At 33.3% G+C, this 14,870-nt stretch overlaps 3 protein-coding genes across 4 annotated transcripts; 2 read left to right on the forward strand and 1 right to left on the reverse strand.

Annotated features, from left to right (window-relative positions):
- Window positions 1-364: 364 nt before the first annotated feature.
- On the forward strand, window positions 365-3,053 carry LOC113870819 (pentatricopeptide repeat-containing protein At3g12770-like). Its single transcript, XM_027507304.1, has one exon. The coding sequence runs from the start codon at window positions 422-424 to the stop codon at window positions 2,306-2,308; it is 1,887 nt and encodes a 628-aa protein (XP_027363105.1). The 5' UTR covers window positions 365-421; the 3' UTR covers window positions 2,309-3,053.
- A 1-nt stretch (window position 3,054) lies between these two features.
- Window positions 3,055-6,394, reverse strand: LOC113870821 (haloacid dehalogenase-like hydrolase domain-containing protein At2g33255). Of its 2 annotated transcripts, XM_027507306.1 has the most exons (6): window positions 5,878-6,394; window positions 5,752-5,794; window positions 5,458-5,518; window positions 5,049-5,183; window positions 3,590-3,730; window positions 3,055-3,278 (listed from the first exon to the last, which is right to left on the reverse strand). In XM_027507306.1, the coding sequence occupies exons 1-6, from the start codon at window positions 6,212-6,214 to the stop codon at window positions 3,273-3,275; spliced, it is 723 nt and encodes a 240-aa protein (XP_027363107.1). In that variant the 5' UTR covers window positions 6,215-6,394; the 3' UTR covers window positions 3,055-3,272. The 2 variants fall into 2 exon arrangements, with proteins under 2 accessions (XP_027363107.1, XP_027363109.1); XM_027507308.1 differs by having other exon boundaries at window positions 3,055-3,730.
- A 3,061-nt stretch (window positions 6,395-9,455) lies between these two features.
- On the forward strand, window positions 9,456-14,855 carry LOC113870820 (carboxyl-terminal-processing peptidase 2, chloroplastic). Its single transcript, XM_027507305.1, has 13 exons — window positions 9,456-9,600; window positions 9,850-10,186; window positions 10,311-10,460; window positions 11,363-11,445; window positions 11,574-11,782; window positions 12,185-12,253; window positions 12,457-12,575; window positions 12,716-12,791; window positions 12,864-12,905; window positions 13,248-13,356; window positions 14,240-14,337; window positions 14,419-14,512; window positions 14,581-14,855. Exons 1-13 carry the CDS (start codon window positions 9,514-9,516, stop codon window positions 14,704-14,706), a joined length of 1,599 nt encoding a protein of 532 aa, XP_027363106.1. The 5' UTR covers window positions 9,456-9,513; the 3' UTR covers window positions 14,707-14,855.
- The last annotated feature ends 15 nt before the right edge of the window (window positions 14,856-14,870 follow it).

Genomic DNA, 14,870 nt, shown 5'->3' on the forward strand with positions numbered 1-14,870 from the left:
AAAATTTTTAAAGAATTTTTGTTTGTTTATTTATTTGATAGACAATATGTAACAATTTAAATTGAAATTTTCATGAGTCTTCACATTATATTGAATAAGGTAATGCTTTTTTAAACTCCCGATAATTGATTGTAAATTAGTTGGAGAAAAAAATGTAATTAACAATACAATAAAAAATAAAAAGATAAGAAAATATTTAAAAATAACCCAACGAGTCAGCTGGTGGGCTAAGTAAGCCCACGGAAACAAAAATTCAGGTCGGCCCAGAAACCATTTTTAGCGGGCTGTTGGCCCGCAATTTGACATCCTCAGGAAGAAGAGAAAGAGAAAATTACATGTATATCCTTCTTCATGCCCCAATCCCATGAAACCTGAATCTTGATTCTCTTGGAGCGCCAAAATCAAACTCAAAGCAACTGTTATGGTTCTGAGGAGGACATTCACATTTACCCTCACAACCTCTCGTTATTACAGTTCTGCCACTGTCTCCCTCGCCCACGCATCGCACAATCTCCTTGATCTTCTTCAGCTCTGCATCGACCTTCGTGCCCAGAAACTTGGCCTGCAAACTCACACTCAAATTCTCGCAAATGGGTTTGGACAAAACGCATTCCTCACCACCAGGCTCGTCTCTGCTTACGCCGCGTGTGGCGAGTTAACCATGTCAAGAGCCGTCTTTGAGTCCATTGAAGCCAAGAACGTTTATCTCTGGAACTCACTCATTAATGGGTATGTTAAAAATCACGACTTTCACCGAGCCCTTGCTTTGTTCCGCGAAATGGGTCGCAGTTATTTGCCTGATGATTATACTCTTGCAACGATTTCCAAGGTTTCGGGTGAGCTTGAGGACTTGGTCTCCGGGAAATTGATTCATGGGAAGAGTATAAGAATTGGGTTTGTGTCGGATGTTGTTGTTGCCAATTCTGTGATTTCAATGTATTGCAAATGTGGCGAGTTTAGAGATGCAATGCAGGTGTTTGATGAAATGCGTCAAAGGAATGTGGGTTCGTTCAATGTTATAATTTCTGGATGTGCTGCTTTTGGAAACTATACTTCTGCTTCCCGTGATGGTTTATGGAAGTTTTTTATAAGAATGCAATGTGAAGGGTTTAAGGCTGATGCTTTCACGGTTTCTAGTCTCCTGCCTTTGTGTTGCGGGGATACTGAGAAATGGGATTATGGGAGGGAACTTCACTGCTATCTTGTGAAGAATGGATTGGATTTGAAGATGGGTTCAGATGTTCATGTGGGGTCTTCTTTGATAGATATGTATTCAAGGAGTAACAAAGTTGTTCTAGGAAGGAGAGTATTTGAGCAAATGAAAAACAGAAACATATATGTTTGGACGGCAATGATCAACGGTTATGTACAGAATGGAGCACCTGAGGATGCATTGACTCTTCTCCATGAGATGCAAGTGAAGGATGGAATTCGACCTAATAAAGTATCACTTGTTAGTGTGCTTCCAGCTTGTGGATTGCTTGCTAGATTAACGGGAGGCAAACAAATACATGGGTTTTCTATTAGAATTGAGTTAAATGATGATAGTTCAGTATGCAATGCTTTAATTGATATGTATTCCAAATGTGGCAGTTTGGATTATGCGAGACGAGTCTTTGACAGTGGTTCTTACTTCAAAGATGCTATCAGTTGGAGTTCAATGATCTCTGCATATGGATTACATGGGAGGGGAGAGGAAGCTGTAATTACATATTACAAAATGCTTCAGCAAGGGTTCAAACCAGACATGATAACAGTGGTTGGTGTTCTTTCTGCTTGTAGCAAATCAGGATTGGTAGATGAAGGCATTGGTATATATAATACACTGATGACTGAGTATGAAAGGAAACCAACAGTTGAAATTTGTGCTTGTGTTGTGGACATGTTAGGTCGATCCGGCAAGCTTGATCAGGCCTTGAAGTTCATCAAAGAAATGCCTCTAGATCCTAGTCCTAGTGTTTGGGGATCTCTTTTAACTGCCTCTGTAATGCATGGGAATTCAAGGACAAGAGACCTGGCTTACAAGTGTCTCTTAGAACTAGAACCTGAAAACCCGTCCAATTATATCTCGCTTTCAAACACATATGCTTCCTATAGAAGATGGGATGTGGTAAGTGAGGTGAGAGCAACGATGAAAGAAAGAGGTTTAAGAAAAGTTCCAGGTTGCAGTTGGATAACTATTAGCGGGAAAACTCATTCTTTTTTAGTTGCTGACAAAGCACATCCTTCATCTAATTTAATCTATGAAATGCTTAATGTCCTGGTATCAATAATAACGGATGGTTGTTCCGATAACGATATATTCTGACTTAAGTCTCCTGGTATTGATGTGTTGAAAAACCTTCAAGTGTCTAGTAAACACTGAAAACTAGCCAGCCATGTAACTCGGTCAACTCTGAAACCATTTTCTTGGCGATCATTCAAGACTCAAAAGTCGATTTGTGATTCATTACTTGAGTGAGAGAAACGACGTAAGAGACCCAGCTTATCCGTGGTTTTAGTACATATGATTTACTTTATGTGGCTATAGCGTCTTTGGAGTTTGCACGTGGTGAGTGCAATGAGACCACCGAGATGTTAGTGAGCAAATAATCAATGTGCCAGATGAGATACTTGGAGGCTCACATGAACCATATAGTATGTAGGGAACTATACAGACCAATACCCCCCAAGAAAGATAGTTCAAAGACAATCTTATTTAAACCATTTCATTCAAATTAAGCTTTATTAATGAATGGATATCAAAAGCATTTGGCCACAAGAATAGGAAAATAGGAAACTTCATGGCGTTCAATCTTTCGTTGACAATCTGAAGCGAAGATTCCATTTCAAATATAATAGCAGTAACAGAAACTTAGCTGCATGTGTTTAGCAGATGTTGATCAACAATTCGCTCTACCGTGGGATAAAAATTATGTATCATCAGTTTTAAATTCTTGTTTTCAAGGAATGATAATTCTTTGCTAGCAAATGGAGGATTAAATGGCGGTTTACGATGAATAACCCATTGCAGATTTTAGATATTAGATTATTTGAAATCTTACAGAAGGATTCGTGCTTTAGTAACTGCCTTTTTTTGTTCCCCTTTCTCAACCCTTAGTCGGATACTGATAGACCCACGTAATTTATGATATTGTATGACGTTTAATTTTCACTTCTAAGCAATAATCAATGCGACTCCGGTTAAAAAGTTGCGTTCCGTATAACTTGCTTATCTTGCATTACACAGCTGGTCCTAAAACAGAATCCACTAGTCCAAGAAACTGAGGTAACTACATCTACAGTACAATCCAAAGAAAACAAGCGTCAAGAAATCAGCGGAATTGTATCAGAACCTTGTTCCATGCCCTAAGGCAATGAAACTTGGCATTAACCATCCAAAATAAGTTACAATGTAATAATTAAATGCCACCTATTAAATCCTCCTACCTAAAATTTTCAAGGATTTTTTGCTTCCTTGACCTTACAAGAGGAAAGGAATAAAACTTACCCCAACATATATGCCTCCTTATGATCTCTTAACATAAATCACAAAATAAATGGTTCACACGAAAGATCCTGGACATCATGGCAACAAGTCAAAGTTTACCTCCAGAACTGAGTAAACTTCGGCTAGGGAAGTCACCGTGAAGTCTGGTTTAAATTCAACATCAGCATACTCGGGAGAATCATATCTTCCTGTTTGATCAAGCAGGCACGTAAAGGCTCCCGCTCGCCTTCCACAAGCCACCTTTAAAGAGGTCAAACAGGTAACATCAATCAAGTACCATCCAATTTAAAATAAATTTGAGTAGAATAAGTTTACTAGGAAAACAGCGATAAAATGGAAAAGAATTGGTTTGCAGCTGTGTCGGAAATGAGGAGTCACTTTAAAAGTATTTGCTATCACAATTACACCATACCAAATAACACAATGAAATTTCACTTTGCTGGTTATTTATTAGGACAAAACTTAGATGCAGTTCTTTAAGTGTTATTAGTGTTGCTGACCAAAATTTTCAGCATATTTTGGAAGATAGAAATACAAAATAACAGTGTTAACAAATCACAAAGATAGTTTAAAACATTAAAAAATAGAGGTACACAAACAATATTTCTTGACTTCTCGGTAGAAGTGCAAGTTGGAATATTTGTTAAAATGTTTATCATACACGTGTTGGATCAATTTACTCACCCAGTGAGAAAAGGAATTTGTAGTTATTATATAGGACCAATATGTCAATGGCATCTAATTATCAGAGTTTTTAGTTCCATACGGAGAAATATAATATACATAAAAGCTAGAATAAGTTACAAATTAACCCCCAATGGTTTGATAACCCACCTCCTTTTCAAACATAAATTTCATTTTCTAACACAAAACCCCCAAATCTATGGCAAAAAGTGTGATTGTGTATATTCTCCCAAATTTAACAAAGGCAATTTGCACATGAGAAAACCTAACACTAGAATTTGGCATGCTTCTCACAAAACCAACACTATTTGGACATCACTTTTATCATTTTCTGTTATAAAAGGCTTGGTCCCCTTGCAGACCACTTATTTGAGCAAGACAGATTCATTCTATAATCAATCAAATACAGGTATTAGAAGTGGCATAAAACTGATAAAGATAAAGTGATGATAAAATAAAAATACCACAACACATAGTGAAATGAAATCTAGAACAAAATAACAGACTGGGTCAAAAGATGCATCTATTACGAGCAATCATACTCTGGTTTGCAGATTATGAAATCTTTTTACTACAAAGTTTACTAGTAAGCACCGAAGAACCAACTCTGAAAGATTTGAAATGTCTTCTTCTTTTCTTCTCCTTTCTGGATTTTGTTGACTATTTACCGTTCTGATTTTGGTTTTGAAATAGTTTCTATTATTTATTTGTAATCAAGTATGAAAAGAGAAACTTAGAAGATCCATAAGCATTATGTCTGCATAAAGATGATAGTAAGAATTGATGAACTTGAAATTGCACAGCTACAATGATAACAATGTGCTAGCAGTCATATATCATGCATTTTCACATTGCCATGAAAAGAACCACTTACATCATCTTTAAGGCTATCCCCAACCATTATTACTTCATTTGGTTGAACTTCCCAAAGAGAACAAATATGCAGAAGGGGAGCTGGATCAGGTTTATAAGGACGAAATTCCCTGCTTAATGCTGGAGAAAATGTAATCTGCAGCAATGAGGTACAATGTATAATGATCAAATTAATACTAAAAAAGAAACCAGTAAGAATTAGAAAGTTATAAGCCATTGAACATATAAGATGGGGAAATTAGAAAACAGCAGATATCCTCTCACAATTAGTCAGCAGTCCAGATGCCATAATCTCAACCTCCTTTTCATTTTGTTTATTGTGTTATCTTATTTCCCCATTACAATTTTATCAAACTCTCCTAGAAGGAAAAATAGAATACATATGCAATTACATCTATTAATAAACTCACCCCAAACCGTTCATGGAATAAATCAACCGCCGACTTCATATTGCGCGTGATCAATCCCCTCCTGAAAAAAGGCACATATCATGAGTAATTCCTTCACATTCCATAATCATAGCCACCACCATCATAAAGAAATTATTAACGAGACAAACCATAGTCAATTAACAAAAATATACCTAACTTAAAAGAACAATATGTATACAAATTTGGAAATAGAAAAAGCTACAAAGAAACAAATAACAGCAAATGAATTAAGAACACCAAGACATGAGAGGAAGAAAGAGTGCTTAACTGCACCTTATTTTCTTTGAATCGAGAAGACCACAAAGCTCAGCAGCACCTGCACCATAATTGAGAACCGTATGAAACTCGTTCCAGCTCAGCAAAGATCGTGAGTAACGAACGAAGAAAGAGAAAGAGAACCTGGCATGATTTGGAGGCGATGGAGTCCCTGGCGCTCGAAATCCGCGATGGTGTCGTAGGCCTTGCACTGTTTAACGGGTTGCCAGGTGTCGATGTGGCTCAAAATGTCGATACCGGAAGGGTTTTCCGATTTGATCCTTTTGTATTCGTCGTCGCCGAGCACCGCCCTGTACATGGCGGGGAAATCGATGACGGGGACGGTGAGGGTGCCGTCCATGTCGAAAACGACACCCCTCAGGGGCGTTTTGACAGGGGGATTGGAGTGGGACATGCGTTTGGAGTGTGGGAATGCGGAAAGAAGAAAGGACTTTGCGGAGTTGGATGTGAGCAATGGCATGGAGTGAAGTGAGTGTGGTTTGGTTTGGTTTGGTTCCTTCCAATGCTGCGAGATTCTCCTTCTCTGTGGTTTACATTTTTCGTGATATATTCATCTTAATTCTCATACATCGGACCGCAAATATACAAACTCTCCTGCTCAGTAATGCAGCGCATCTAATCCACTACATGTCAGTCACTTTAACACAACTCTGTTTTGTTTTGTTTTTTTCTTTTCCTTTGGTGTCAATAATAAGTCACCTCGTCCTCAATTGTTTCTCCCTGTCAATTTTTTATTAAATTTGCAAAACAGCAATAAAGACATAAGTTTGCAAAACACTTACTGTTATGATATTTATATTTTAATTTTTAAATATTGTGTAGATTAAAAATATTAAAATATTATAAATTTAAAATAAATTATTTGAAGTAATTTTTTTAGACAACTTTTAAAAAATTAACTATAACAAGTTTAAAAATAAATTTTTTCTTATTTCCTTTACACTCAATTTTATTATTTCAAACTCATTATTTTTCATTTTTATTTTTAAAGTTAGTTTTAGTCTTTTATTTATATTTTATCAGCTCATTAAAATTTAAAATTAAAAGGTTAAAAAAGTTGTTTAAAACTAAAAAATTGAATGAAATAAGATAATTTTACTTAAATATCACATATTGCACTTAATTTTTCTTTCTAAAATAGCATGCAAATTTGTTTCTTAAATTTAATAATCTAAATAATTATAATTTTTTTTATTTTGTCATACTTTGAATTGTAATCTTTGTAAATAAAAATAATTAAATTTAAAAACATTATATATTCATCTCAATTCTCTTAATAATAAATAATTTAGTTAAAGCAAAATCAGAGTATTAACTGAAGAAATATAGTTGAATGTTAAGAAAGATAAAAATATCACTCTTTACAAAATTTGCTTAAGCGAAAGTTTAAATCACTTAAGTCATTTGTAGATTTGCTTAAATATAAAGTAATCCACATAAATATTTAGCCTTCACTTTAACTAATTTTTTACACTTAAGTTAAAAAAATACAAGAAACTTTTGTTTGCACAATTTGCTTATGCTAATATTTATCTGCTAAAGCCAACATCATATTTGCTTAAGAAATATGTTATTTTAAAACAATAATTATTTTACTATCAATACATACGAATTAAATCCAAATTATTATCAAAAAAAATTATTAATCAAATATATTTGGTAAGTGCATAAGTTACAAATATTTTATAAGATATAATAACATTTTATGTTGTAAGTTTTTTGAGACAAAGATATTGTTTAATTGAATTTTTCTTTTAATTGTGTTATATGTCTCCTACATCATGTTGATTATTAAATGGTTGGTCATCTTACTTATATAGGTTATGCATGATTTATATTTTACAAAAAGTGTTTAAAAGTTAGTAATATATAAATAAATACATAGAGAATAATATGAACAATGAAGTAGCTAGTAGTTCATTTCGAAGTACTTGCATAAACAAATGTATCATTAAAGTCACTTGAATGAGAGTGCAACTAGAAAATAAAGGTGATTCTAATTTTGAAGTTGAAGTTGAGGAAGCTTTGGCTAATAATACAAATGACACTAATATAAATAATGAAATGGCAAAAAGAGATGACGATGATTTGATAATTAATATTGATAGCTTAGAAAACATTGTTGACATGAATTTTAAAAATTTTAGCCTCACCAAATAAGAAATGTTTATTTCATAAGTTTAAAGGTGACATACTTATTTTATACATGATACGCAAGATTAAATGATTTTGTTGATAGGAAATACATCATCCTTCAAAACAATAAACATAAAATATTACAACAAACATTTGTTTGTCATAGGCCAGTATTTCATGTGAAGACTTCAATCAATAAAAGTAGTGAGCATTAAAATAGACCTTTAGTGAGGTATGGTTGCAAATCAAAATTTAAAGTGTATATAGACATAAATTCTAGTTAGTAATATGTAACACATTTTTTTTAAAGACCATATTTGTGTAAATATATTCTAAACTCTATATTTTTTTAATTCAATTCCTTAAAACTCATATTTAAAATAGTTAATCTATTAGTTATCACAAAAATGAACTTAGTTCAGTTTTGATTTGAAAACTGTTTCAAGAAGATTGAATAACAAAACTAATTTTATTAATACATATAACAGCTAAAAACAATGAAAACAAAGGCCTAAGTTCTTTTGCTTAAGTCATAATACTTAGCTTAAGTGGATGACAAAATTTTATTAACCCTAACTTTGCTTAAGCTCTACTTTCTTTGCTTAAACACATGCAAATATCACATTTGTCTTAAATGATATTCTTCTCAGATAATTTTTTTTTAACAACATTCACTTAATGAAGTTAAATTGATTTAAGCAAATTATACAAACATTATACATGAAGAGTATAAAAAAATCTAAAATAACATAAAATATTCTAATAATACAAAAATTTATTTTTATAATGAATTTGAACTATAATAGTTTGTGTAAAAATTTTAATTTTAAAAATTATAACTGTATTGCATAAGTTTTATGTTAAACTTTAAAATTTAAAATAACATTTAACGTTTTATTAATTTAAAAATATTTTTTATTATAAATTAAAATTACATTAATGTATATGAAATTTTTAATTCTTAAAATCAACCCTTACATATGAGATTTGCATGAAAAAAATAATAATATTGATCTACTAATACAATCATAAAAATATAAAATAATTATTTTGAGCATCTAATAAGTAATTTTGTAAAAAACTAATATTATTAAATAAAGATAAAATATCTAAATTTTTTTTAATATATCGAATGATTTAAACATGTTAACTGACTCATAGTTATTTAATTATTAATTAATTTTAGTTTTAACTTATTATATTAAAAAATAATTATGATATTTTTATATAATAATTTTTAAAAAATACAATTTTTTGTTTTAAATCAACAATGTTTAGTCAATTATTTAATAAAAATATTTATATTTAAATTTTACTATATTTAAATTTTAAATAAAAAATAGTCTTTTGAGTTGTTTAAATTTAAATACAATCACATTTTTCTATTTTAACTCAACATAATTATATAATCAATAGTTCTTTAGTAAGATATTTTTATGTCAGAAATCAGTAAGATTTTAGGGGGAGAAAATATAGTTATTGATGTGAAACGTAATAAAATGTTTTCTTTTTCTTTTTTATGTTTTAAAATTGTATTTTATTTTATTTTTCTAAATGACCGATAATGTAAAGGAAAAAGTGCAACGAGTTGAGCGATTTGTGGGGCTCCCTTCTCTCTGTTCCATGGAAGTGGTTTCGAGCTCTGTGAGTGCTTGTTCTTCCCTTCATTGCTGTCGCAACACCACAATCCCTAGTATCTCCATTTCCGAGGTTCTCTTTCCACTACTCCCTTCGTTCCCTAATTTTCCCATCACTTTCACCGCTCATAATCTCATAATCCATTTTCCTGCATTATTCTCACATTCTGTTTGGGTCCTTAGAAGGAAGAAGAAGAAAAAATTGGACTGCTACCCTTTTGTAATTAACCAGTTTAAAGATAGATGGCAGCGAGGAAAACATGAATATTTTGATTTGAGTAATGAGTAGTATTCACTCAATTGTATTTTGTACTATCTACAGGTGTCATGGTTGAAGTGTTCTTCTTTAAGGATAATAGAAACTCGGCTTTCATTGGCCCATAGAAGGAAGAACGATGTTGGGTTTAGAAACAAGGATTGTGGTAGAAAAGAATTCTCACTTGGGGTGGTGCCACGGATAAGTAACATATGTTCTCCTCAGTGTAGCTATTTTTCATCAAATTGGGGTTTCATTGCCCAAAGGATGAAATGTAACAGTCTTTTAAGGTTGAAGGATTGTTCAGTAAACATAAGACAGCATGCCTCTATTCTATTTGTGCGGTTGGTTGCTGGAGTGATGTTGGTCATGTCTGTTTCTTTGACTTCCAGCGAGCCATCTTGTGAGTTTGATCTGTAACACACCTGTAACTAAAATTCAACAGATAAATGGATTAAGATTTTGTGTAAGAATTTTTGTAATATAATTTTGTTCTTTTTTTTTTTTACAATTCCCCTCCCTTTTAGTGGCCCTGTCTGAAGAGAATCTCATCTTTCTGGAGGCATGGAGAACAATTGACCGAGCGTATATCGATAAAAGTTTTAATGGACAAAGTTGGTTTAGGTATAGAGAAGATGCACTCCGCAATGAACCAATGAACAATCGAGAAGAAACTTGTATGGCTTTCACTCTCTACCTCTTTTATTTGTTTTCAACTAGCTGACAAAGAGAACATTATAAGATGGTAAATTCTCTATATTTCCAACATGAAAAATCATCTGTGTTAGCCTTTTGAATTTTGAGGAGTAGAATCAAATTATTACTAATAGCTTCATGCTTACTTGATAAGGAGTAAAAAAAAATTAATTGAGCTTGGGCAAAGTTTAAGCAGAGAGAATGAAAATTTGGTGGAAGAATATGTTAAAAGATTAAACAAATTATACTTATCCAGAAAAATCAGGTAATGTAATTCCCCTCAAGTGTTTTATTCCCACGTGAACTTATTAAATTATATTCATTGGTGCCTGCAAACTAGGTTTGTAACACTAACATAGACACAGATCTCGGCAAACTAACAGAAGGAATGGTAGAAAGCTTGATAATGGGTTCCAATAAATGGTTCTCTGGACATAATGATGAGGACCAATATCCCGAGCTTAAATTTTCTTATGATAAACCACTTACACTTCGTCCACATGATGCATTTCAAAAAAAAAATCCGTGAGAATAACCCTGATGAACTGATCATTTCCTTTATTCTGTAGAAAATTAGGTTTAAATTTGAAGCATCAAACTGGAGGGAATATTGACTAAAATGATGCAATTAGTAACTTACTTACCAAGCTACCTCGTCCAGATGGATCAAGATAATTGAGGAAATTTCTATTTTTCTCCCTACTCTAACGATTCCAATGTTGAATGGTATCTGTTATAAGTAAAGTTTCTACACTGTTTCATGATAAGTCACATACATGATTTTGGCATATCTGAAATTTAGTACAATTGCATAATCGCATGTAGTCGAAACTCAAAAGTTTACCAGTTTCCTTCAAATTGCTGTCGCTGCATTTGTCCCCAGATACAGCAATAAAAAAGATGCTCGCCACATTGGATGATCCCTTCACCAGGTTTTTGGAGCCTGAAAAGTTTAGAAGTTTGAGGGTACGATTATTTCTCATTCTAAGTTTTCTTTTGGCTTATTATTGCATATTAGAGGATACCATTTGCCCAATCTAGTAGAATATATGCTTCTCTATACTTTAATCCTCAAAATCATTTTTTTAAGGCAGTCTGGAACTCAAGGATCTCTAACTGGAGTGGGGCTATCAATAGGCTACCCTACCAAAGCTGACATGCAACCTGGTGGACTTCTTGTCATTTCAGCTTCTCCAGGAGGACCTGCATATAGAGCTGGTGTTTCGTCTGGTGATGTTATACTGGCAATTGATGATACAAGCACAGAAAACATGGGGCTATATGATGCTGCTGAACGCCTACAGTGGGTTTTTTATCCTACATTCCTCTTGCTTCAAATAAATATTTTTCCCCACAAACGGGAAAATAAAATGATAAAGAACACATTACTAATATTGTGCAAAAGACCAAGGAATAGGATTGCATTTACTTCTTAAAAAGTTTCCCAACAAGTTAAAATCATAGTACTATGTCGATATAAATATTGTAGTATTATATTGTGCCTTCATCTGCTTGAAGTCTTACAACCTTGTCCTTCTTTTAATATCTCTTAGTATTGTTACTCTAAAATGAGAGCTAATTGTAAGGTTTTAGTTGCTTGAAACTTAATTCGAACATCCATTTAAAAGAACAAATTTTCTTGTATTGTTCACTATTTGCCTTGAACTTATCTATTTGATTTCCTGACTTTTAAAAGAAAATGCAGGGGACCTGAAGGAAGCTCTATAGCTTTGACCATTCGTAGTGGTTTGGATGTAAAACACCTGGCTTTAACGTAAGTTAGATTTCCACTGTGTTTAGCCACATTCATACGATTAACTATTGTGCTGTTACCATTGTTTACCCTCCTAAATTTTTCTGTTTTTGTCTTACTTATCATACTTGGCAGAGTTAAAAAAACAGTTGTTCTTTCTTCCAAAACTTTGATCTGATTTATAATTTATAATTAAAACGACTAAAAACAAAAGTTTGTGTCAGGCGAGAGAAAGTTTCATTGAATCCTGTGAAGTCAAGAACGTGCAAGCTACCTGCTTCAGGAAATGATTCCCCGACAGTTGGTTATATCAAACTAACATCTTTCAACCAAAAGGCAGCTAGTAAGTAGTAATTGATGGTTAAGCATGGTTTTTCTGGCTTCTATGCTTCTATGAGAGAGGATAATTTTCTAACTAATATGCTTTAATCATGTGACATTTCTTTCTCCTCTTTCTTTCTGGTTGATCTGCCACCCTTGCAGGTGCTGTCAAGGAAGCAATCAATACATTAAGGAGTGATAATGTAAATGCATTTGTTTTGGACCTTAGAGATAATAGGTGATTCAGCAATCAACATTTCCCATTATGTACTTTCAACCACTAGCTTTCTGAAGCTTATATTTGTTGCAGTGGTGGTCTTTTCCCAGAAGGAATTGAGATTGCCAAAATTTGGTAAGACCTGATTATCAATGATTTACATTTTTAGATCTTGTGTGGTGCATATTCTTTAGTTGGCGGTGCTTGAAATTCTTTTTGATGGTACTAGTAGCAGTTATTCCACGTGTGCAGTAAGAGCCCCTTCAATATAATCTTTTATGGATCAGAAGTGTTCTAAAACCGTATAATCATAAACACCTTATACCATTTAAAATTATATGGCATAGCTAAACTGGGTTGTGAAATTCTTTCAATAATCAACGTTAGAAAAGGCTCTTCCAGTATTATCTTAACTTTCTTTTACTTAATTAACTACCTTATTTTCAGCTTCAAGTTCTAATATATATTTTCAACCAGGTTGGACAAAGGTGTGATTGTGTATATTTGTGATAGTCGTGGAGTCCGAGATATACTTGATACAGATGGAAGTAGTGCACTAGCAATTTCAGAACCCTTAGCAGTACTGGTATGTTTTTGGCTTTATGCTTTGTTGCATTGGTATCAGTGTTAAGGGTTTGACCCAAATGCATAATAGTAAATTATTCATGGGCAAGTTCCTTAAATAGGATTTTGCAGGCCATGCAAGTATTGAGGACTATTTGTGTTGGGCATGAGAGGGGTTTTTCAAGAGAGTCCTGTGGTATTGGGCAGAGATGTTTGAGAGTTCCATTGAATCTTATCCTATAATCCTATTTTGATGTCATAGTTAAAATATTCTCACATGTCATCTGTGGTTGTGGATATAGGCAAGTTTTCAAAACCATTTTTGTTTTATTGGCATTTTTTTCTTCTTACTGTAATATGCACAACACCTACCTATCATCAACAATATGAATCTTCATTTCTCACTAAGTTGCCATGTATTAGGATTTCTCAATGATTGAGACGTTCAAAATCCCCTACTTGTGATGTTCTGAGTTTCATAATTATTAGGAAATTGTGATGTAATTATATATACCATTTATAAATTGAGAGTGCATTTTGTAGGAAATTTAATATACTAGTTTAGAAATGAATATGAGATTAAGTTAATGTGGGAACTCTAGGGTTTGAGGATGCAAGTTGCGGTCTGAATTTGAGGATAATGAATAAATGTTAGGATGATTTCTAGACTATTCGGTAAAGTATGGATTAATTATTGTTTTCTAGTCATGGGAATATTTAGGGGTGGTGATCTGCCAGAAGTCATCTAAGTCGTCTACAAATGTAATTGTGAAGATGGGAAAGTAGGGGGTGCAGCTATTGCATAATTGTTTATTAAGTGTTAATAGTCCCATCCTTCAGAATTTCTTCTAATTTCTCATTCTTTGGTATGGTAAAACTAATTGAATATCTTGAGCCTGTATCAGGTAAATAAGGGAACTGCAAGTGCAAGCGAAATATTAGCTGGTGCATTGAAAGATAATAAGCGCGCCATATTGTTTGGAGAGCCAACATTTGGAAAAGGGTAGTTACTTTTGGTTCAGTTGAAACCCAACAAACTAAAATTTGTGTTATTTTTTTCCTAATATGAAATACTCACATGCAGGAAGATCCAATCAGTTTTTGAGCTCTCAGATGGCTCTGGATTAGTTGTTACAGTTGCACGCTATGAGACACCTGCACACACAGATATTGACAAGGTCTGTACTTGGCTCTCCACATCCCCCCCAACTGGCTTCTCCCACTAACACCCTGCATTTACATGTAGGTTGGTGTCATTCCTGACCATCCTCTACCAACAGCATTTCCTAAGAATGAGGAAGCATTTTGCAACTGCCTCCAGAATCCTGCATCTTCTTGTTATGTCAACCGGGTCCAGCTATTTTCAAAATGATGATTTTTTTCTTTTCCTTCGGTTGTTGTACATTAATTCTTTGGACAAATAATTCTTTAACATAACTTGATGTTTTTATTAATTGATGAAAGGAACTTTGTTGTCATATATATATCTGGACATATTTAAAAACCAAAGGCAAGGAAAACCCAAACAATGTAGAA

The sequence above is a fragment of the Abrus precatorius genome, unplaced genomic scaffold (genome assembly GCF_003935025.1).
Source record: "Abrus precatorius isolate BTA unplaced genomic scaffold, Abrus_2018 Scaffold7, whole genome shotgun sequence".
NCBI classification, from domain to species: domain Eukaryota; kingdom Viridiplantae; phylum Streptophyta; class Magnoliopsida; order Fabales; family Fabaceae; genus Abrus; species Abrus precatorius.

Bases quoted from the DNA above. Each gene is read 5' to 3' on its own strand.
- LOC113870821 (XM_027507308.1), bottom strand. From the start codon at position 6,214: ATGCCATTGCTCACATCCAACTCCGCAAAGTCCTTTCTTCTTTCCGCA. The intron at 5,519-5,751 runs GTGCAGTTAAGC...GCCTTTTTTCAG, and splicing joins CTCGATTCAAAGAAAATAAG to GAGGGGATTGATCACGCGCA. The intron at 5,184-5,457 runs GTGAGTTTATTA...TCATTGCTGCAG, and splicing joins TATTCCATGAACGGTTTGGG to ATTACATTTTCTCCAGCATT.
- LOC113870819 (XM_027507304.1), top strand. From the start codon at position 422: ATGGTTCTGAGGAGGACATTCACATTTACCCTCACAACCTCTCGTTAT.
- LOC113870820 (XM_027507305.1), top strand. From the start codon at position 9,514: ATGGAAGTGGTTTCGAGCTCTGTGAGTGCTTGTTCTTCCCTTCATTGC. The intron at 14,338-14,418 runs GTAGTTACTTTT...ACTCACATGCAG, and splicing joins GAGCCAACATTTGGAAAAGG to GAAGATCCAATCAGTTTTTG. The intron at 14,513-14,580 runs GTCTGTACTTGG...ATTTACATGTAG, and splicing joins CACACACAGATATTGACAAG to GTTGGTGTCATTCCTGACCA.